We start from the raw sequence: 22905 nt of genomic DNA, 5'->3' as shown, positions 1-22905 counted from the left end.
GGCGCCAGGGCGAATTTGCCAGTCTTGGTGTTCTCTGGCAAATGCCAAACGTCCTGCACGGTGTTGGGCTCTAAGCACAACCCCCACCTGTGGACGTCGGGGCCTCATACCACCCTCATGGAGTCTGTTTCTGACCGTTTGAGCAGACACATGCACATTTGTGGCCTGCTGGAGGTCATTTTGCAGGGCTCTGGCAGTGCTCCTCCTGCTCCTCCTTGCACAAAGGCGGAGGTAACGGTCCTGCTGCTGGGTTGTTGCCCTCCTACGGCCTCCTCCACGTCTCCTGATGTACTGGCCTGTCTCCTGGTAGCGCCTCCGTGCTCTGGACACTACGCTGACAGACACAGCAAACCTTCTTGCCACAGCTCGCATTGATGTGCCGTCCTGGATGAGCTGCACTACCTGAGCCACTTGTGTGGGTTGTAGACTCCGTCTCATGCTACAGCTAGAGTGAAAGCACCGCCAGCATTCAAAAGTGACCAAAACATCAGCCAGGAAGCATAGGAACTGAGAAGTGGTCTGTGGTCACCACCTGCAGAACCACTCCTTTATTGGGGGTGTCTTGCTAATTGCCTATAATTTCCACCTGTTGTCTTTTCCATTTGCACAACAGTCAATTTGCACAATTGTCAATCAGTGTTGCTTCCTAAGTGGACAGTTTGATTTCACAGGAGTGTGATTGACTTGGAGTTACATTGTGTTGTTTGAGTGTTCCCTTTTTTTTTTTGAGCAGTGTATATATATATATATATATATAATTTTATTTATTCATTTTTAAACACACACACACCTTCATTCTGCAGGAGCGCCCACATCTGATGCCTTTGCCTGCATACGTGCCCAGTGAGTGTAAGTTGCTGTGTGTGCTTATGTTACAGTTCTAGTAGGTAGTCCACACTAACGCTGCTAAATTTGTAGGAGGTGCAACTCCTAACGTGATTTATGTAGCCTACTATCATCTTCATATCATGCTTCATACAGCTGATCATAGTGCGCTTGCGCCTTTGGTGCCGCACAAAGCAGAAGATCCGGGTCTTTTTTCATACCAGGAAGTGGAAGTTTGTTTGAGCATGACTTCATGTTGCGCTTCACCGATCAGCTTTCATGAAATGAACGGAGCTCCGACTCCAACGCGGTACCTGTTTCTCTGTTTACATCCAAGTGGCAGCCGCACCTGTAGGTACTTTTTAATTAAGGTAACGATGTGTTAGAATAATAGACCGCAAAGCAAAATAATCTGTGGCGGATCCACAGTGCGAGCTGTTTCACTGAGGTAAAATGCTTATGTACATTGAGACCCAGAGAGATGAGAGGTTTAAAGTAATTTCATGCACGCATGCTGCATATGTCAGTCATTTCCAAGCTGAAACTCCTCACGTGTTATCATCTCCCTCAATGGAAGAAAGGGAGGTGGTTTTGGAGTAATTGGAAAGCTCAGTTGTGATCCAGTTGTAAAAGGTTTTTAGAGGTCATGTTAAACACTTCGTTTATATGCATCACTATGTTGGGCTTATTAGATGTAATTTCAACTGTTGTCTGTTTTCTCAAAGTAGTCCCTTCCAACCACAAGAAAGACTGAGTGCCAACATGCAGAAAGTCAACACAGCTGGATACCAGACTGACTGCTTTGTGGGGGAAAAGGCTGTGGCCTCGCAACTGCGTAAAAGAACACTATGCCCTACAGGTAAGTTATGTTGAAAGCTCAAATTCTTCGTTTATCTTTGTCTGTGACGTTAACAGACAAATTCTAGGTGTGCACAATATAGAAAACCCTCCGGTCAGTGCTCAGTGGAGTGCACCTCACATCGTGGTAAGAACCTATTCATGAACACAGACATTAAGTTAGTAGGGTTCAATTATTTTCAGTCTGCCAACATTTTGACATACTGTCATGCAAGGTGTACGAAATCTTACAAATTCAGTGTGTGCCGCTTCAAAGTACAGAAACATTTCAACAAGTCTTTCCTGTTTACATAGCTCAGCTGGGCTTAACGGTTGTAATCGCTGCCTGAGGCAATGTTAATTAAGGCTTTGTCGGGGGAGAGACAGGTTTATTATAATGTGTCACTGACATAAGCTTTATTTTTCCGAGGTTAACGGACTACCTAGTCCTGTTGTTTTGAAATATATCAATCATTATTCTGCGTTCCAAATTACATTATTTTTCTTTGTACCTCTTGGTATGTACTGCAGCTGCCCTAAATGGAGTTAATTAGAGTTCAAGAACTGGACCACGAACAGGATCTCTCACTAATTCGACCACCCGCGCTTCACTCAAGGACAGTTATTTCTTTTTTTTAACGTCTTTTAATGGGCAGCACGGTGGCCTCACAGCAAGAAGGTCCTCGCTCAGCCCAGGCCTTTCTGTGCGGATTTTGCATGGGTTTTCCCCGGGTGCTCCGGGTTCCTCCCACCATGAAAGACATGCACGCTAAAATCCTTAATTCTGCCAAGTAATCATTTTGTCTTTTTCTAAAACAGGAAACGCAGGGGGGTTCATAAAACCTAGCCGCTTATCGAGACGAGCCTCCACCCTGAGTCTCGACCCCCTCGGGTTCCCAGCCGCTCCGGCCACCAAACCCTAAACAACCTCCTCGACCCCTTCATCCCTCTTCTCTCGATCCTGCCATAAACGACCCTTTTTATACCTCATATTGGCGTGGAGCTTGTTAGTGAATATACTGTTTGTTGAATGCAGTATGCATACAGTTCGGACATATTTGTTGTAACATTGCGCTTTGACCTTTGACCATCTTTCTCATATTCATGCTGTGCAGAGGATTGTAGGTGAGAATGGCTCGAAGCTTGCTGGCCTACATACTGCAAAATGTGACTGGATACAGTAGGACATCCTGGTGTTTTTGGCATGCTGCATTTAACTTATTCTAATACCCATACTATTTATTAAGGAAGGTTAAATCAAGGCAGATGTCAGATAAATCATCTGCATACTGCAAAGGTGGTGCTTCTACTTCGTGCACACCCATAAACCTTGTTTTGCTGTTTGGGACCTGTGCGAACGTGTTAGATCATCTTCCATCTCTGTGTGTCTTCTCCGCAGTGACGAACTTCAACAATGGCTCGGAGGCCAGTTGTGGCTCTGATACCAAGGACGAGCTACACATTGTGGAGGACGACAGCCTGCAGGAGCCTGAGGTCACCAAAGCTGATGGGACCACGGCGCAGGACAGCCATGATGCCACCACAACAGTATTACCCCACAATGGCTCGTTGAACGGAGGTGAGATGCCATCAGAGAAACATTAGGATTGTTTGTTTGTTTATCAGAATGTAGGTTTCCATTCTAGCTATAAGCTGTTCTAATATGTTTTGTAAAAGTCAGACATTCCCTGGCTTTAGACTTGACTTTCAAGTTGGAGCTTCACTTTATCTGTTAATCCCGGAAAGGTTTGCTGAGCGTGTTTGCTCTTTCTCAGCAGTGTCCTGTTTCAGACTCGCACAGCAACAAATTCACTGCTGGGAGTGGCCCAGTACACCCACAGGCGTACACAAGCTGTCCCCACACAGCTCTGCTGCAGCACCGTCTGTGTGAAAGACTCATGTTTTTTTATTGTTTGTTATGACAGCAGTAGGAGTTAACCATTTACTGCTCTGCTTTACACAACATGCTGCACTATAACGATAAAATAGATGCTTGGACGAGATTACTGAGCTCAGATGAAGGTGAAGTAAAAATCAGAGTGAAACTCTAATGCAAAGAAATGAAGCTCATAATATTGCCTAGATGGATAACAGCTTAGATATTTAGCATGAGGTGGGCGATAACACTTGAGTTTGTGAACTTATGCATTCCTGTCTGTGTCTCTAACTTTATTTATATAGCACTTAGAAAACAACAGTACAAAGTGCTTTACAAAAGATAAACACAGGGTAAAAAAGGGCACGTAACACCACTTTAAAGATAAAATACATGAGGACAATGCAAGAGACAAATGAAAAATAAATGGAAATCACAAGTAGGTAAAACAGATTGACTATAAACATGAGGCTACAATAAATAGCTAATTTAAATGACTAACAAACACCATAAGATAAAACAGGCAATTCAGATAAAATCCAGATATGCCTTCTGATTGTGTTTTTAAAAAAAAGACACTGACTCTTGAGAGCCTTACTTCCTCGGGCAGGTCGTTCCAGAGCCTCGGGGCCCTGACAGAAAAGGCTCTGTCCCAAGATCTCAAATTTCACAGAGGTTCATAAGGAGTTAAAAGGTCTAATATACACTGCTAAAAAAAATGGGAACACTAAAATAACACATCCCAGATCTGAATGAGTGAAATAATCTCATTAAATACTCCTTTCTTTACATAGTTGAATGTGCTGACAACAAAATCACACAAAATATCAATGGAAATCAAACCCGTGGAGGTCTGGATTTGGAGTCACACTCAAAATCATAGTGGAAAACCACACTACAGGCCGATCCAACTTTGATGTAATGTGCTTAAAACAAGTCAAAATGAGGCTCAGTAGTGTGTGTGGCCTCCACGTTCCTGTATGACCTCCCTACAACGCCTGGGCATGCTCCTGATGAGGTGGTGGACGGTCTACTGAGGGATCTCCTCCCAGACCTGGACTAAAGCATCCGCCAACTCCCGGACAGTCTGTGGTGTAACGTGGCGTTGGTGGATGGAGCGAGACATGATGTCCCAGATGTGCTTAGTTGGATTCAGGTCTGGGGAACGGGCGGGTCCAACCGCACCAGCTTATGGTCTCACAAGAGGTCTGAGGATCTCATCTCGGTACCTAATGGCAGTCAGGCTACCTCTGGCGAGCGCATCGAGGGCTGTGCGGCCCCCCAAAGAAATGCCACCCCACACCATTACTGACCCACCGCCAAACCGGTCATGCTGGAGGATGTTGCAGGTAGCAGAACGTTCTCCACGGCGTCTCCAGACTCTGTCACGTCTGTCACATGTGCTCAGTGTGAACCTGCTTTCATCTGTGAAGAGCACAGGGCGCTAGGGCGAATTTGCCAAACATCCTGCACGGTGTTGGGCTATAAGCACAACCCCCACCTGTGGACGTCGAGCCCTCATACCACCCTCATGGAGTCGGTTTCTGACCGTTTGAGCAGACACATGCACATTTGTGGCCTGCTGGAGGTCATTTTGCAAGGCTCTGGCAGTGCTCCTCCTGCTCCTCCTTGCACAAAGGCGGAGGTAGCGGTCCTGCTGCTGGGTTGTTGCCCTCCTGCGGCCTCCTCCACGTCTCCTGATGTACTGGCCTGTCTCCTGGTAGCGCCTCCATGCTCTGGACACTACGCTGACAGACACCGCAAACCTTCTTGCCACAGCTCGCATTGATGTGCCATCCTGGATAAGCTGCACTACCTGAGCCACTTATGTGGGTTGTAGATTCCGTCTCATGTTACCACTAGAGTGAAAGCACCGCCAGCATTCAAAAGTGACCAAAACATCAGCCAGGAAGCATAGGAACTGAGAAGGGGTCTGTGGTCACCACCTGCAGAACCACTCCTTTAGTGGGGGTGTCTTGCTAATTGCCTATAATTTCCAGGTGTTGTCTATTCCATTTGCACAACAGCATGTGAAACTGATTGTCAATCAGTGTTGCTTCCTAAGTGGACAGTTTGATTTCACAGGAGTGTGACTGACTTGGAGACACTTTGTGTTGTTTAAGTGTTCCCTTTATTTTTTGGAGCAGTGTACATTGTGCCAGTCACTGATTCAAATTAGCTGCTTTGATTTGTGATACTTACCAAACACAGACAACCAGGCAGATGAGTGCAATGATCCCAACGATCCCTCCAAGAACTGCCTGCCATTGTACAGAGTGAACGTCTACTTCTTGAAAAAACAAAACCAATATTAGTGACTACAAGAAGACAAGTGTTGTGCTGAAGTTCAGATTAAGATTATAGTTTGTAAGGTATATACAATTTCATTGAAAGTACTTCACAGGGTACAACCAGGGCCGTAACCAGGGTTCATAAATTAGTGAGGTCCCGATTATTTTTTCATATGGTAATTTATACCTAAATTACGCCTAAACACAACCAAATGTATACACTACAGTAACACAATAATGATAAGAAAATACATACAAAGAGACAGACTGGCAAAAAAATACTTGTATTAAAGCTAAATTTTGCCCTTTGTGTGTGTCCATGCGCAGAGAAGGCTTAAGGGCGCAGTGGACACACTAACTACAGGCTGTTCATCATGGTCTTTCTCCCGACTACTTGGCTCACTAAAATTGCGTAAAATAAGATACAGACACACAAGTTATGATCAGGTAGCTGAAACAGGGAGATCTTTGTAAACTAATCTTCACAACATGCATTAGAAAAAATATATTGCCTTTCAGTAGGTTCTATGTCAAATGACCCAGGGACTCCAAACCAATGCCAAGTTGTAGTACTACACTAGGCAAATGAGACACACCTGTTTTCTATTTTCTATTAATATCAATATTTTATGGAAAAAATGCTTTTTTTTTCAATAGCTGCCATGTCATGTGACCCGGGAACTCCAAACCAATGCCGAATTGAAGCTACTGAATATTTATTCATTAAAACATTAATAAAAAATAAAATATGCACTCAAATTTAAGATGATGAAGTGTGTCTCATTTCCCAAGTGTAGTACTACAATTCAGCATAAGTTTGGAGTCCCTAGGTCACATAACATGGAAGCTATTAAAAAATAAAGCAGTTTCCACAAAATATTAATAGATATTAATAGAAAATAGAAAAAGTACTCAATTGTAGTATGAAGGGGTGTGTCTTATATGCCTAGTGTAGTACTAATATTTGGCATTGGTTTAGACTCCCTAGGTCACATGACAGAAACTACTGGGAAAAAAGCATTTTATTAAAATTTATATAAAAATTAACTTTTTAATAACATTATTAATATAAAATATGCACTCAAATCTAATATGACGAGGTGTGTCACCTTTGCCCAGGTTAGTAATACAATTAGGCATTGGTTTAGAGTCGCTGAATCACATGATGTTAAATATATTAACACAACTCTGACTTTCTTACCAATGTATTTTAATTCCCTCACACTCATGCCATTGTTTCATACTCAACATTTTTCTACAAAGTAATCCGTTCACACAGAGACCATAGTCTTCTTTAACATTCACTAGGTTAATAACAGGAGTAGGCAACAGTAAAGGAAATTATGCCACAATGTGCATGTTTTCTATGCTGCTAGTATATATTTAGAAAAAATGAGGGAGAGGGACAAGTTTAACTAAAAAAATCAGTGTTTCTCATACGTTCATTTATTTGTTGCGGCCGCCACAATATCAAGGCTGACCACCACATATTGATTTTTGATTTTTTTTACTAGGCCTATAAAAATGGATTGCAGAGCGCCTTAGCGCAGCACATCCTCTGGCTCATCCCTCCCTCTCTGTCTCGCTCTCTCCCTCTCCCTCATGAACACAGCTGCACAAATCTGTCCAACACAACGCTGTCAATGTGGGAGACCCAGCTTAAAAAAAGTTATTAGCACGCATTTAAGGAGGCTAGCTAATAAGGAGAACTAAGTTAATGTTAGAATACAGCTGGGTCTTTGAGACTGTATATAGCTGGGAGTCAATATCGACTGCACTTTTTTCATGTCAATTTTGAGATCTCACATGGAAAGAAAACTTCTAAAATACACATTTAGTTTGCATCTATAGATTTCTTCTAAATTAACCAAAACAAGTTAATCTGAGGAAAAGACTCTTGATGTAGGACTAAGTCATTAACTGAGAAAGTTCTGTGGTGATATGCTTAAGTTATTTTGTTTATCCTTTTCACCTACATTGCCTTGGCATGTGTGCAAATTAGTGCATTTTAATTAGTTAACTCCTACTCTGCATATCAATGTGGCGATCGTGATTACATTATTAGACACATATTTTACTGTGTTCACCTGTAGTTTCTCCATTGTAGCCTACATTAGACTGTATGGCAATGATATATTGCCTTAGCTAAACTTGAGCTTATTACAGTAGCTCAGCTCATAAGTCATGCATGTTAGCAAGACACAAGTTAACTATCTTTGCCTTTTGTCTTTTGGCTAATTGGTGGTAAACTGGAGGTACTTGTAGCTTAGCCCCCTACCCTATACCGTCACCTACACCGTAGCCTGACGTGCACCTCCTCAAAAATGTAACTACAGGTCAAGTTGACCGTAAGCTCTGTGATTGGTCGGCTGGGTAGCCTTGCAATGCCTCCGAGCCGACAGGAAGTGATCGTTCTTTGAAGTAACTTTTACTAGCGGCCAAAACGGCGGCTGTAACACAGTGGATTGATATATTTGACTGTCACAACCCGAGCGAAATGACTCGTTTCACAACCCGAGCGAAATGACTCGTTTCACTATCAGAATGAGATCCATTCGGTCGATAACATTTGAAAAGGCGACACCAGCCGCACGTTTACAATTTTACCCCCATTCATAGGAATTGACAAAGTCTGTACCTGATATTTATATTTTTTATTCAATAAATATATTTGTTTGACAGGAAAGCTGTGTGTGTGTGCAAACAGGAATATGTATATATTAATTTATTTTTCAAAAAAGCACCCCAGAAAAAAGCACTTTCTCTGAATATATAGGGAGAGAAAGGGTAGGTGCCTTTACCCCTTTTTATGTTCACGTGCCTGCTCGGAGGAATACTGCCAACACTGGGTGAACCTGAGTAAGAAGATGCCAGTGGATCCTGAGTGAATGTCTGTTGAATATCCAACTTAAAACTAACTTCACCGCGGTAGTCATGCTTCTGTGCCTTGTGCGGAAATGCACACAGCGTGTCTCTTAATGGGGAGACGCTATACCCTATTTCACCCACCCGGAAATGTACAAAATGTAACGCCCGAAACTCTGCCCACAACGAGTGGTGCTCTCAGTTACTGCACCACAACCTTTCATGTGCTTCATCAAGTCTGGACACTGATGGTGAAACAGTTTTTTAAGTTGAAAAGGGTTGCCCTGGTATAATCAGCTGCGCCCACATGCTCCTAAAGACTTCATTTAAGTTGACTGTGTTATCAATGGTTTTCATTTGAATTATTTTATTGATAGGCTATAGACTACATATAATTACGGACGTCAGGACCTCGCTGACCTCATTGCTGGTTACGGCTATGGAAAAACTTAAAAGTAAAGCACACATTAAGAGAAAAGTAGGAAAATATAGAAAAGCAGATCAGATTTATGTTAGTGGACCCAGTAAAGTAACTGTACTGACTATCTTTACCTTCAACAGTCAGATGGATCTCTGATGATGTTTCATTACCGAGTTCATTTGTGGCCACACAGTAATAAACTCCTCCATCAGTGACACTGGTCACCTTGAAGCTGTAAACCTCTCCTTCAGATACAGTCATGGGTCCATCTTTGTTGTTCTTGAACCAGGTGAAGCGGCTGACGGGAGGCTTGGCTCTGCTGGAGCAGGTCAGGTTCACCCAGCTACCTGCTGACACCAAACCTGATGGACTGATGGACACTGAGGTGTTTTTAGGAGCATCTGAGGAAAATGTGACATCCCATCAATCATCATGTGATGATACTGTCTTATAAGCAGTGATTAATAATATCTGAGGTTGATGACTGCTGAACTAAAACCCAGCAAATAAAATATATCATGTCTTCTTCAGTGAAGTTCATGAAAAGCAGCAAAATAAAAAAAAACTGGGTTAGAAAGTTAAAACATAAAAAGCAGTAGAGTACGTACACTACCAGTCAATATCATAAACTTTAATTCCTTCTATTAACTTCAAATGTAAACAGATTTATTCTTTTTAGTTATTTAGTATTGGATCATCTCACACAAATGCAAAAAAGGTGCTTTACAATGTAATAAAACAAACAAACAAGCAATACAGAGAAGGAAAAGACGACAAAACAGAGAAGAGACGATCAGATTAAAGCAGATTCAGCACAGTTCTGTATTTACCTGCAGTCGTCAAATGAATCTGTGATGACGTCTGATTACCGAGTTCATTTGTGGCCACACAGTAATAAACTCCTCCATCAGTGACATTGGTCACCTTGAAGCTGTAAACCTCTCCTTCAGATACAGTCATGGGTCCATCTGTGCTGTTCTTGAACCAGGTGAAGCGGCTGACGGGAGGCTTGGCTCTGCTGGAGCAGGTCAGGTTCACCCAGCTACCTGCTGACACCAAACCTGATGGACTGATGGACACTGAGGTGTTTTTAGGAGCATCTGAGGAAAATGTGACATCCCATCAATCATCATGTGATGATACTGTCTTATAAGCAGTGATTAATAATATCTGAGGTTGATGACTGCTGAACTAAAACCCAGCAAATAAAATATATCATGTCTTCTTCAGTGAAGTTCATGAAAAGCAGCAAAATAAAAAAAAACTGGGTTAGAAAGTTAAAACATAAAAAGCAGTAGAGTACGTACACTACCAGTCAATATCATAAACTTTAATTCCTTCTATTAACTTCAAATGTAAACAGATTTATTCTTTTTAGTTATTTAGTATTGGATCATCTCACACAAATGCAAAAAAGGTGCTTTACAATGTAATAAAACAAACAAACAAGCAATACAGAGAAGGAAAAGACGACAAAACAGAGAAGAGACGATCAGATTAAAGCAGATTCAGCACAGTTCTGTATTTACCTGCAGTCGTCAAATGAATCTGTGATGACGTCTGATTACCGAGTTCATTTGTGGCCACACAGTAATAAACTCCTCCATCAGTGACATTGGTCACCTTGAAGCTGTAAACCTCTCCTTCAGATACATTCTTGGGTCCATCTGTGCTGTTCTTGAACCAGGTGAAGCGGCTGACGGGAGGCTTGGCTCTGCTGGAGCAGGTCAGGTTCATCCAGCTACCTGCTGACACCAAACCTGATGGACTGATGGACACTGAGGTGTTTTTAGGAGCATCTGAGGAAAATGTGAGATTCACTTTATTCAAATCAGCTGACATCCCATCAATCATCATGTGATGATTGTTATATCCAGTGGTCCTTCTCCTCTGTTTACCTTTTGTTCTCTGCTGTTTCCCCCACCCTATTGTGCCTCTCTGTCTGTTTTCCCCTTGTGAGTCTGCTTGGTTTTCAGGTGGGTGTGGCTCTCCTCCCTGGCTCCTGCACTCACCTGCACCTCATTACCAATCAACTGCCTGTTATCTATCCCGGTCCAGCGCACCAGTATTGGCCAGATCGTCTGTGTATCTCCAGTGGTACACACCTTGGCCAGCTAACACATAGAAAACCTGTCTTCTGACTCTTCCTTGTGTAAACTAATCCTTGTGTGTTCTCCCTTGTCTCACAGACTACCTGGAACTGCCTGCCTGCCCACCTGCTTCACATTCACCACATCAGCCTAACCACACCGCTCCGTTTTCCCTGTTTGGATCTGGATCATCTTTCGTGCCCCCCGTGAACTGATTGAAATATTTCCTACGATAAACTCCCTTTGTACAAAGAACGTCTATCCGGCTCTGTCGTGCTTTTGGGTCCAGTTTAATGTACACTTAACAATGATACTGTCTTATAAACAGTGATTAATAATATCTGAGGTTGATTACTGCTGAACTAAAACCCAATAAATAAAATATATCATGTCTTCTTCAGTGAAGTTCAAAAAAAGCATCAAAATAAAAAACTGTTAGAAAGTTAAAACATAAAAAGCAGTAGAGTACATACACTACCAGTGAATATCATAAACTTTAATTCCTTCTGTTAACTTCAAATGTAAAGAGATTTATTCTTTTTAGTTATTATTAGATCATTTCACACAAATGCAAAAAAGGGGCTTTACAGTGTAAACAAACAAACAAACAAACAAACAAGCAATACAGAGGAGGAAAAGACGACAAAACAGAGAAGAGACGATCAGATTAAAGCAGATTCAGCACAGTTCTGTATTTACCTGCAGTCGTCAAATTAATCTGTGATGACGTCTCATTACCGAGAGCGTTTGTGGCCACACAGTAATAAACTCCTCCATCAGTGACACTGGTCACCTTGAAGCTGTAAACCTCTCCTCCAGATACAGTCTTGGGTCCATCTTTGCTGCTCTTGAACCAGGTGAAGCGGCTGACGGGAGGCTTGGCTCTGCTGGAGCAGGTCAGGTTCATGCAGCTACCTGCTGACACCAAACCTGATGGACTGATGGACACTGAGGTGTCTCTAGGAGCATCTGAGGAAAATGTGAGATTTACTTTATTCAAATCCCATCAATCATCATGTGCTGACAGGATCCAATAACAAACTCTGCTTGTCTTACATGAAACACTGAGAGTCTTTCTCTCCTCCGCTGTCTTGACATCTTTTCCTTCATTCACAGGATATCTGGCAGAACAGGTGATGTTGTATCCATCATGTTGGTCTGACAGAGTGATGGTCTCCTGGATTTTAGTTGTAAAGGTTCGATCGGTGTTTTCCTCTGTGTTGCTGTGAGAGTCTTGTTGGAGGTTCCAGGTGAGTTTAGGAGGGGAGTGTGGACAGGGAGTGGAAGCTGAGCAGGTTATAGTGACAGACTGCTTCTCCTTCAGATCAGCTGGGATCTCAATTCTGGGGCTTGGAGGAGAATCTGTGGTTTCAAATCAAACACAGATTTTACACTGAAAGGGCAATGCCGACATTTAAGGATTTAAACTGCTTATGTTGATAATTTACAGATAAACTAGATTCATTTAAAATGTAGGGGAGACCAGGTATGGTTGTTCCACGTTTTGTTTCAGCAACTACAACTTAACTCCTATCTTATCTCTAATTGGTGGAGCTGGTGATGTTACAACTCTCCCCATGTTACAACCATACCCGGTCTCCCCTAATAAAGATTAAATAACAATAAATGTCTTGTACATTTTGTCCCTTACTGATGATACATGTGAAGGAGTGAAAATAATTCAATACATGATTTTTCCCTTTTTCATGTTTCAAATAACAAATTCAGCAGACAGGTACTGACATTTTGTCTGATATGACAGTTACAATAATGCAGACAACATAATAAAGAAGTGAAAGATGTTTTCATATATAGGTGTCTAAGCAGTATTCAACTGTAGTAACTTGGAAAACGACCACTTTCTGTTCACTGGTTGGTTTCTTTAACGTTGGACTCTGACAGCTGCTGTTGATAATCCTACAGTAGATATTTCATTTCACAGTGAAGGTTAGAGTCATGGAGTTTGCTGTTTAAACCAAAAATGAAACTGATTGCATGTTTTATTCCAAATAATCACATAATTGGTTGTTGATAGATATATAGTGAAAAACTAAACTCTCTCACCTTTAACTGTTATTTGAAGAGGATCACAAGATGCTGTTGCCATGAATAGTTTGTTCTCAATTCTGAAGAAGTATGTGTTTGTATAACTTGTGAGTAAACTTGAAAACAGAGTGGTGCAGTTTTTCTGACTCAGGTTTCCAGTAATCCTCATTGGATAGGTGTTAACTGTCCCACTACTGTTGAAAATCACATTGTTTGGATAGATGCCAAACCTGGAGTCATTTTTAATCCACACTCCGAAGGTTTCTCTTGTGCTGTCAAACTCTTGTTTTGCTTTAGCACTAAAGTTACATGGGATTTGCAAACAAGAGCCACTCAGTGCTTCCATCTTCTGTGGTGCAGTAATGATGAGGTCTGACTGTTTAGGACAAGCAGCCCAAACACCTGTAAAACCAGATGATTACTGTAACAAGAAGTGGAGCAAAATCTGCATGAAGAGAAAGTTCACGATACACAAACTACAATTCAGCAGCAGCATGTTCGCTCCTTTTTCCTTTTAACAATGTCAGTATAAAACATTTGACTGCGCTGGTCTTTCTGCTTTGTTTCTAAATTAAGTCCAAACTGTAAATGATGAACATCTCCAAATAAAAGTGACTGAACAAACAGCTCACCTGAAAGAAAGAAGACACTCAGTAACATGTTGGCTGTCACCATATTCACAGACAGGACTGCAATGACTCATCACCTGGATTTGAAAACAAAAGTTACCTTTCAATATTTTAATCAAAGCATCTTTTAAACAAAGTATTCATAATCTTTTAAAGCAAACTCAAATTCACACATTTCCAACTTGCCATGGACAACCAGATGTTACTGTGTTATAAGCAGTGATTAATAATATCTGCAGAGCTGCACTGACAACAGTTTCATATAAACTCAAAATGATCCAGCGTGAGTTTATGATATTATAGTTAAAATAAAATGTTGCTGAAGCAACTTCTTATTTCTTTGAGGCTCACTTCTGCTGAACCAAAACTAGATTAGAAAGCACAAACATCAAAAGCAGAAACATTTTACCTTACCAAACGAGCCTGTAGCTGAAACAGAGAAATAATTTGTTTTAAAATCAGGGAATTTGTGGATTTCAGCAGAACTGCAACAGACACAGTAACTGACTTCCCTGCTAAGCCACTGTAATATAAAAACAAGTCGAGTTGTTTTTTTAAACTAGATATCACTCGACTAAAATACTGCAGAAATACAAGAAGTCTTCACAATTCCTGCTCTCACCGTCAGTCAGGAAGTCAGTTTGGGGCAATTCGAGCTCATTTTAATGCAAATGATGTCAGATGTTGTTGCATCTTAAACTCATCAGGGTGCAAATGGTTTATTTAGATTAATTATGTTCTAGTTTTATTATTATTTTAGTTTACACACTAATGTAGTATTGTACTGAGTGCAGGTTTATATTCCCTGTTTTCTGTAGGTTCTGTTACATATATTACAGTACAGACAATAAAAAACAAAGTTCCAGGGGACACTCATGACCTGGATTTGAAAACAGAAGTTACATTTTAATGTTTTAATCAAATCATCTCTTAAACAAAGTATTCATGTTCTTTTAAAGCAACATTAAATACACATATTCAAACAGGAAGTAGCCGTGTACAACCAGATGTTATTGTGTGATTAATAATATCTGAGGTTCATTTCTGCTGAACTAAAACCCAAAAAATAAGTTCATGAAAAGCAGTAAAATAAAGACTGGGTTAGGAAGTTCACACATAAAAGCAAAAACATTTTACCTTACCAAACGAGCCGGCAGCTGAAAGAGATTTGTTTTAAAATCATGCAATTTATAAATTTCAGCAGAACTGCAACAGTAACTGACTTCCCTGCTGAGCCTTTGCAATATAAAAGCAAACAGAGTTACTCTTTCAAGCTGAATACCACACGATTAAAATACTGCAGTGTCTTCACACTTCTTGGCCACACCCTGTCATTGAGGAAGTCAGATGCATCGTCAGCTCATCAGTGTGAAAATTACTGAATTATTTAGTTTAATTATTTTCTAGTTTTATTGTTATTTATTTTAGTTTACACATTCATTTAGTATTGTTAAGATGAATGTCAAATATTAAATTGGTTTAAATTAATTAATTAAATTGATTTAGGTTTAAAATTTTCGTAGCTAAATTAATACATTATTTTCTCGAATACCAATAGTGGCACTGATTGATTGGGAGATCACCTGGAGGGGCAGTCCTGAGCTGAGAAGTTCGCCTGAGGTGAAGGTTCACGGAGGTGTTTCCGCTGCAGCCAGGTGGGAAAAGACGCCAATTTAATGTGAATCAGGGCCGGCAAATGTGCTCGAGTTAAGCAAAGAAGGAGGCAACGAAGATTAACAGCAGAGGGTGCATCAGTGTGCAGGAGGTCTCAGAGACGCTATTGGTATGTTAAGTGTATTTGGACTCCGGTATTTTTGAATGATTTGCATGCGGCAAAATATAATGACTTTTTTTTTTTTAAAAGACCAGCGTACTGTATAAAGTGGTGAAATAGGAGCAGGTATTGTTGGATAAAGTATTAATAGCACAAATATTCAGGTAATCAGACGTAATAAAGCAGGTAAATACGGAACTGTGCTGAATCTGCTAATTATAATCTAATCTGCTCTTTTCTGTTTTGTTTTCTTCTGCTGTATTGCTTTGTTTTTTTAAAGTATTCTGTAAAATAACTTTTATTGCATTTGTGTGAAATGTTGCCATTCAAATAATGTTAATAAACCTGTTTACACTTGAGGTTAACTGAAGGAATTAAAGTATATGATATTTAGAGCCATAACATTTCCTGTTAAATTGAAGCTGACCGTGCTGTCTTGTTACAAATTATCCAGAGTTTGGGGTTGATGTCTATGTTACAGTGAAGATCCTGGGAATCGTAATGCTCTACAGTAGAATCATCATCTTTGAGTGGTGAGACAAACTTTTCTATGATCTGATCATTTGCTGCTAAATACTTTTTGGTCTCTTTGAAATGTTTAAAGTTCATGTTGAAGTTTTATTCATATTTATTCATTCAATCTCATTTTCTTTCAGGTGGTTTAGATCAAGATGCTGCAACAAACCGTGAAGGTAAGCTGCTGGATGAGGACAGGTACATTATTCTTTCACCAAGAATCATCTCAGATGATAAAAGGGAGAAAAGATCCTGTTAAGAAAGAGCAAAGTTTTCTTTGTAGGGGTCTTTCAACAACCACATAGAAGAAACCATTTAGAGAGAATGATGTTTAGATATGTGAACACATGCATCTATGTGGGCTTTAATCTGAGGTGCTGTTAATTTGCGGTTTCCGAGGTTGGTAATTCTAATGAATTTATCCTCTGCCGCAGAGGTAACTCTTGGTCTTCCTTTGTCTGGTGCGGTCCTCATGAGAGACAGTTTCTTCATAGCGTTTGATGGTTTTCGCAACTGCATTTGAAGATGCATTCATGTTTTTTTTTGACTGACCTTCATGTCCTAAATTAATGATGTACTGTTGTTTTTCTTCACTGAGGTGAAGGGTTCTTGCCATAATATGGATTAGAATAGTAGTGAAATAGAAATATTCACTGTGCAGAACTGTGTACCAACCCAACCTCTGCACAACACAACTGATGCTCTCAAACACGTTAAGAAGGCAAAACATTCCACAAATGAACTCCTACTTACTTTGAAGAATCTAAAATATAAAACATACTGATTAGTTTAACAATTTTTTGCTTACTACATAATTCCATATGTGCTCTTTCATAGTTTGATGTCTTCAGTATTAATTCAGTAGAAATGAAGAAAAAACATTGAATGGGAAGAAGGTTAAAGTCAAGGGCAACTGGACTTGGTTGAAGATACTGGAAGACGTTTTGTCCCTCATCCAAAGGACTTCTTCGTTTGCCAGGGTCATCAATACTGCTGGTTCGTTAGTGTTCCTGGTTGCTGTAACGACAGTCATTAAAGTCGTTAGGACTACCGGTGGCCGAGACTGAACGACCATCGTTGGTATCTTCACCTAAGGCCAATAGGTTACGCTTGTTGAGTTTCCTGGGAAGTGATGAAAGGACAGCATTGTAAGTGGAGGATAAGTGGTGGCGTAGACCCCCTCCCCTGTTCAATGACGGGTTCTCGACCCGGGTGTAGATGGCTTCCTTGACACCTCTTTCAAACCATCCATCTCTGTCTAAAATGTGCACCTGGTGGTCCTCAAACGAGTGTCCTCTGTCCTTCAGATGTAAGTAGACTGCAGAGTCTTGACCTGAGGAAAATTGCAGACTACAGGAACCCGCTACGATTTAACCTGAGATGCCGAACACACAAACTTATTCCCAACAGCCTACACAGCTCCACGGTAAAAGGACACAGAGCCGGAATAATCCTGGAGAAAGCGCAACACCAGCTACTGAATGAGAGAGTGAGACAGATACATTTCACAATTGAAGCCCTGAACAAAGAATTGGACAACATACACCACAAACTAGAAACATATCTGCCCAGTACAGCACTGGGAAAAGTCACGGACTTCATCAAGAAAGCACAGCTATCTCAGCACAAAAAGAGCAAAGAAAGACAGACCCGGAAATTCCAAAACCTACAGTCCAGCACAAGCTGCACTAACAGAACAGGAGAATTGTCTTGGAGGAGAAAGGACAACAACCCCACAACACATGAAACCGACAACAGATGGGTGAAAAACTTTTCAGATAGGGAACTCACCCAAGCAGAGAAAGACGGATTAAAGGATTAAACTTTGCCTTTACACCACAGCAACTACCTATAGTAGACCTCATCACAGCCACAGAATCGGCCATTAGGAAAAACAAATTAACAGAAACAGAAGCGGAACAGCTCAGACTAAAGGTATCTGCAGCCCTTTCTAATGCGAAGGCCCCCCCTTCCAAACTCACCATCCAAGAAAGGAAGGCTGTGACATCTCTGAGCAAGGATCAAAACATCACTATCCTACCTGCTGACAAAGGAAGATGCACGGTAGTCCTTAACACAGCGGACTACCAGAACAAAGTCAACACACTACTAATGGCCACAAACACATATGAGACACTGAGATGAGACCCAACCAGCGGATACAAGTAAAAGGCCATAGAATGTCTACAACAGTTACAGAAGGACAACACCATCACCCGTGAACAATATTACCGTTTGTATGTGGAGAAGCCATTCCATGTATTTATGGACTACCCAAGATACACAAAGGAGCCCCACTCAGGCCGATTATTAGCAGCATTAACTCGGTCACCTACAACATTGCCAAACACATTTCTACCATCTTAGCTCCTTTGGTGGGAAACACGCCTCACCACGTCCAAAACTCTATTGACTTTGTAAACAAAGTTCGAGGACTAAAACTGGATCCAGATGAAACCATGGTATCCTATGACGTGACTTCTTTGTTCACCTGCATCCCCACCATAGAGACAGTAGAAACGGCTAACACAAGACAACACCCTGGACAACAGAACTAGCCTCAGTCCTGACCAGATCTGTAAATTACTCGACCTCTGTCTAAACACAACCTACTTCCAGTACAACGGAGGATTCTACAGACAGAAGCGTGGCTGTGCCATGGCCTCACCGGTATCCCCGATTGTGGCAAACATCTACATGGAAGAAGTGGAGAACAAAGCCCTCAACTCAGAGGAACAGCACCGAGCCACTGGTACAGATATGTGGACAACACCTGGGTCAAAATTAAAAGCCAGGAAGTGCAAGCCTTCACAGAACACATTAACTCTGTGGACAGTAATATTAAATTCACACGAGAAGATGTTCACAACAACAGTTTGGCCTTCCTGGACTGCGCTGTACACATTATGGCTCTCTGCTATGTAGGACAGGAGCCTCCAGATTGGGGTTTACAGAAAACCCACACACACAGACCAATACCTACTCTTCGATTCACACCACCCACTGGAGCACAAGCTAGAGGTTAGTCATTGTTAGGGTTTTTTATCTATTTTTTTCCAGCTTTATTGCCAAAACATGGGTTCTGGCATAGATTCTTTTGTCATTGGAAGATGAGGACAGGGTTGTCGCCCGGCGTAGGGGAAACCCGAGAGCAACATGATGTCTCCTGTCTTTTCCCCACTCCCCAGAAATCATCAAAGTGCCACGGAATATTCGGTCTGTTAATAACATGGATTTATTTACAGCCGGTATAGAAAACCCAGACATCAGGGAGAGCTAGGCCAAAATAACAAACAAAACCACCTTTTCCCATTCCAAATAATTAACCCTAACAAAGTAAGTACAAAAAGAAAAACAACAAATACTTGACCTGACTTCCTAGCCAGAAAACAGGAGAAAACAATATTCAAAATAAATGGCAGCTCTCCCCTAGTGTTTCCCAAAATTACACTGTTATTCTCCAGCACATGGGTAAACTACAACAGAGGGTACATGAGGTATTAACTAAATTTAAAATTTAAAATTAAAAGGTAATACATATCACTGAGACTCACACCATTATCTTCGGTGGCAGGAGGCCGGAAGGTTAGTGCTGCTTTCATTTAATGCACGCTAAGAGTTTTTTTCTGTAGTCACTTACATTATTTAATGAGCATAGCATTTCACATACATTTCTATCAATTCATATTTTAAGCATTTGTTAAGCCTTATTCTTAGGTGTGACAGAGACAGAGGGAAGTAAACTCAATCAGCCTTTAGTTAATTTATCTACATAGTAAGCAGAAGAGGAAGCCTGGTAACATCATCTAATGGAGAGAAAATGGAAAAAAGAGAGAAAAATATCACAGACATGATTAGGATTTTTTAAATGTAGGCAATTATTTATTTATTTATTATTAATTTATTTAAGCACAAACAGTGGGTAGAAAGTCCTTGTAATTTCAGAGTCAAAGTTTACTGAGTCAAGGAGATTGTTCCTTTGTTTTGTTCTGTTTTAATAAATTTATGTTAATTATTGTTTAAGCTGAGTTGTGTTAGGAGACGGGACAGAAAGGGTTTAAGGCGGTGTCGGTGGAGTGGAGCCGGGAGAGAGCATCGGGTTTGGTGTTGCGGGATCCGGGCCGGTAGGAGAGGGTGAAATTGAACCGGGTGAAGAACAGGGCCCATCGAGCTTGGCGGGAGTTTAGTCTTTTGGCGGTTTGAATGTAGGCGAGGTTCTTGTGATCCATCCATACCAGGAATGGGTGTTCTGCTCCCTCCAGCCAGTGCCTCCACTCCTCCAACACCAATTTGATGGCCAGGAGCTCCCGGTCTCCCACGCTGTAGTTTCTCTCAGTGGCAGTGAGGCGGCGTGAGAAGAAGGCGCAGGGGTGGAGCTTGTTGTCCACCGGGGAGCGCTGGGAGAGGGTAGCACCAACGCCCACGTCCGAGGCGTCCACCTCGACCATGAACTGGAGGGAGGGGTCGGGGTTGATGAGGACAGGGGCGGATGTGAACAGGGTTTTGAGTCGGGTGAAGGCTGCTGCGGCCTCTGGAGACCAGGTAAAGGGGACTGAGGAGGAAGTGAGGCGAGTGAGGGGGGCGGCGACAGTGCTGTAATTCCGGATGAAGCGGCGATAAGTTAGCAAACCCTAGGAAACGTTGCAGCTGTTTAACGGAGGTGGGGGTTGGCCAATCGGCGACTACCTGGATTTTGGATGGGTCGGCACGGAGCCGCCCTTTTTCAATTATGAACCCGAGGAACTGGATGGTGGGGACGTGAAACTCACACTTTTCGGCCTTGACGAAGAGCCTGTTCTCCAGAAGCTGCTGCAGCATGAGGCGAACATGTTCTGTGTGCTGGGTCGTGTCGCGGGAGAAGATCAGGATATCGTCGAGGTAGACGAAAACGAAACGGTGGAGGAAATCGCGTAGGACGTCGTTGATCAGGGCTTGGAAAACGGCGGTTGGTGAGTCCGAAGGGCATAACGAGGTATTCGTAATGGCTGAGGGGGGTGTTAAAGGCGGTTTTCCACTCGTCCCCCTCCTGGATCTGCACCAGATGGTAGGCGTTCCTTAGATCTAATTTAGTGAAAATGGTGGACCGGGAGAGGGAGTCAAAGGCAGAGTCCATGAGGGGCAGCGGATACTTGTTTTTGACGGTGATGGCGTTGAGCCCCCGGTAATCGATGCAAGGGCGGAGACTGTTATCTTTCTTCGCGACAAAGAAAAAACCGGCTCCCAACGGGGACGAGGAGGGGCGAATGATGCCGGCTTCAAGGGAGTCTTTAATATACTGCTCCATAGACTCCCTCTCCGGGCGTGACAGGTTGTACAGGTGACTGGAGGGGAGGAGGTCTATGGAGCAGTCGTAGGGGCGGTGGGGGGGTGAAGACAGGGCCTGGTCTTTACTAAAAACCAGTGCAAGGTCATGGTACTCTTTGGGCACCCCGGAGAGGTCTGAGGGGATGGGCGGCGGGGCAGGCGGAGCACGATTACCGGGGGCTCGAGCAGACAAAAGGCAGGACGCGTGACAGTTGGAGCTCCAATTCCTGATCTTCCCCCGCGACCAGTCGACGTTGGGGTTGTGAGCGACAAGCCAGGGGAGACCGAGGACTAGGGGTGCGGACGGGGAGGAGATAAGGTGAAAGGAGAGGGACTCATGGTGGTTTCCAGAGGTGATGAGTTGAAGCGGCTGGGTACGATGGGTGACTGTGGTGAGGGGCTGGCCAGTGAGACCTGTAGCACGGAGGGGCGCGTCAAGGGGGATCTGGGGAACGGAAAGCTGGCGGGCAACCCCGATATCTAGAAAATTTTCATCGGCGCCAGAGTCTATAAGGGCCCCGAGGGAGAGAACTACGTCTCCCCACGTGACTGTGGCGTCGAGTGGGGAGCGGAGATGGGGTGAAGGGTTTCGGCTCGTCAGTAGCCCCAAAACTACTGACGAGCCGAATCTTTTGGCCGCACGGGGCAGGCAGGCAGGAGGTGGCCATGCTTGCCGCAATATATGCACTCACCGGCCAGACGCCACTGTTCGCGTTCCTCCGGGGAGAGGCGAGTGCGACCGAACTGTGTGGACTCTGGAGGAGCGTCGGGGGAAGGCAAAGGCGGCGCCAGCTGTGCCGTGGGGCCCGGCGGTGTAGCAGGGTGTGGCGCGGGGGATGGCAAAACAGAGGCCCGGGGTGGTGTGAGGCCAGAGCGGGAGGTGGCAGACCAGCGAGCGAGGCGGTCCCTGGCCCTTTCCCGCAAACGGTTATCCAGATCGGTGGCCACCTCGACCAGAGAATCAAGGTCCGCCGGCACGCCCCTAGTGGCCAGTAGATCCTTAATACGATCGCTGAGGCCATCCAGGAAGACGCACCGGAGGGCCTCGCTGTTCCAACCCGACTTGGCCGCCAGAATGCGGAAATCGACAGAATACTCCGCCACACTGCGATCGTTCTGGCGGAGGGAGAGAAGCCGCCTAGGCGCCTCCCTCCCCCGCACAGGGCGATCGAAAACTCTCCGCATCTCCTCCACGAAGGAGGAGTAGGAGGAGAGGACGTGAGGCTGGCCCTCGCTGACTGCCGCGTACCAGGAGAGAGCCCGGTCGCGGAGCAGCCCAGCGATGTAACAAACCTTGGCCTCGTCGGACTGGAAACTTGCTGGCTGGCTCTTAAACACCAGGGCGCACTGGGTCCATGATGGCTTGATCGTTCTGTTAGGAGGCGGGACAGAAAGGACCCAAACGCAACACTCAGAGGGAAGGAGGTTTTA

General features: G+C 43.1%; 3 protein-coding genes and 1 long non-coding RNA gene across 15 annotated transcripts in view; 2 read left to right on the top strand and 2 right to left on the bottom strand.

Moving 5' to 3' along the window:
• The window catches only part of LOC123977056 (retinoic acid receptor beta-like), a 182034-nt gene that overhangs the window by 21206 nt on the left and 137923 nt on the right, over window positions 1-22905 (bottom strand). The window lies entirely within an intron of this gene.
• On the top strand, window positions 746-3671 carry LOC123977058 (zinc finger E-box-binding homeobox 1-like). 12 transcript variants are annotated; one of them, XM_046059537.1, is made up of 4 exons: window positions 746-849; window positions 1554-1684; window positions 3062-3241; window positions 3438-3659. In XM_046059537.1, the coding sequence occupies exons 2-4, from the start codon at window positions 1588-1590 to the stop codon at window positions 3551-3553; spliced, it is 393 nt and encodes a 130-aa protein (XP_045915493.1). In that variant the 5' UTR covers window positions 746-849; window positions 1554-1587; the 3' UTR covers window positions 3554-3659. The 12 variants fall into 12 exon arrangements, with proteins under 12 accessions (XP_045915493.1, XP_045915491.1, XP_045915485.1 ...); XM_046059535.1 differs by having other exon boundaries at window positions 763-849; window positions 1551-1684; XM_046059529.1 differs by lacking the exon at window positions 746-849 and adding an exon at window positions 1005-1135 and having other exon boundaries at window positions 1551-1684; window positions 3438-3665.
• On the bottom strand, window positions 8988-15051 carry LOC123977055 (B-cell receptor CD22-like). Its single transcript, XM_046059522.1, has 9 exons — window positions 15018-15051; window positions 14290-14309; window positions 13884-13957; window positions 13270-13653; window positions 12262-12567; window positions 11905-12174; window positions 10645-10914; window positions 9946-10215; window positions 8988-9516 (listed from the first exon to the last, which is right to left on the bottom strand). The coding sequence occupies exons 3-9, from the start codon at window positions 13924-13926 to the stop codon at window positions 9116-9118; spliced, it is 1944 nt and encodes a 647-aa protein (XP_045915478.1). The 5' UTR covers window positions 13927-13957; window positions 14290-14309; window positions 15018-15051; the 3' UTR covers window positions 8988-9115.
• LOC123977059 lies at window positions 10292-11457 on the top strand. Its single transcript, XR_006826524.1, has 2 exons — window positions 10292-10925; window positions 11305-11457. It is a non-coding gene; the product is annotated as an uncharacterized LOC123977059 (long non-coding RNA).

This window comes from Micropterus dolomieu, linkage group LG09, assembly GCF_021292245.1.
Source record: "Micropterus dolomieu isolate WLL.071019.BEF.003 ecotype Adirondacks linkage group LG09, ASM2129224v1, whole genome shotgun sequence".
In the NCBI taxonomy this organism is placed as follows: Eukaryota; Metazoa; Chordata; class Actinopteri; order Centrarchiformes; family Centrarchidae; genus Micropterus; species Micropterus dolomieu.
This window is presented reverse-complemented; position numbering and strand designations above follow the sequence as displayed.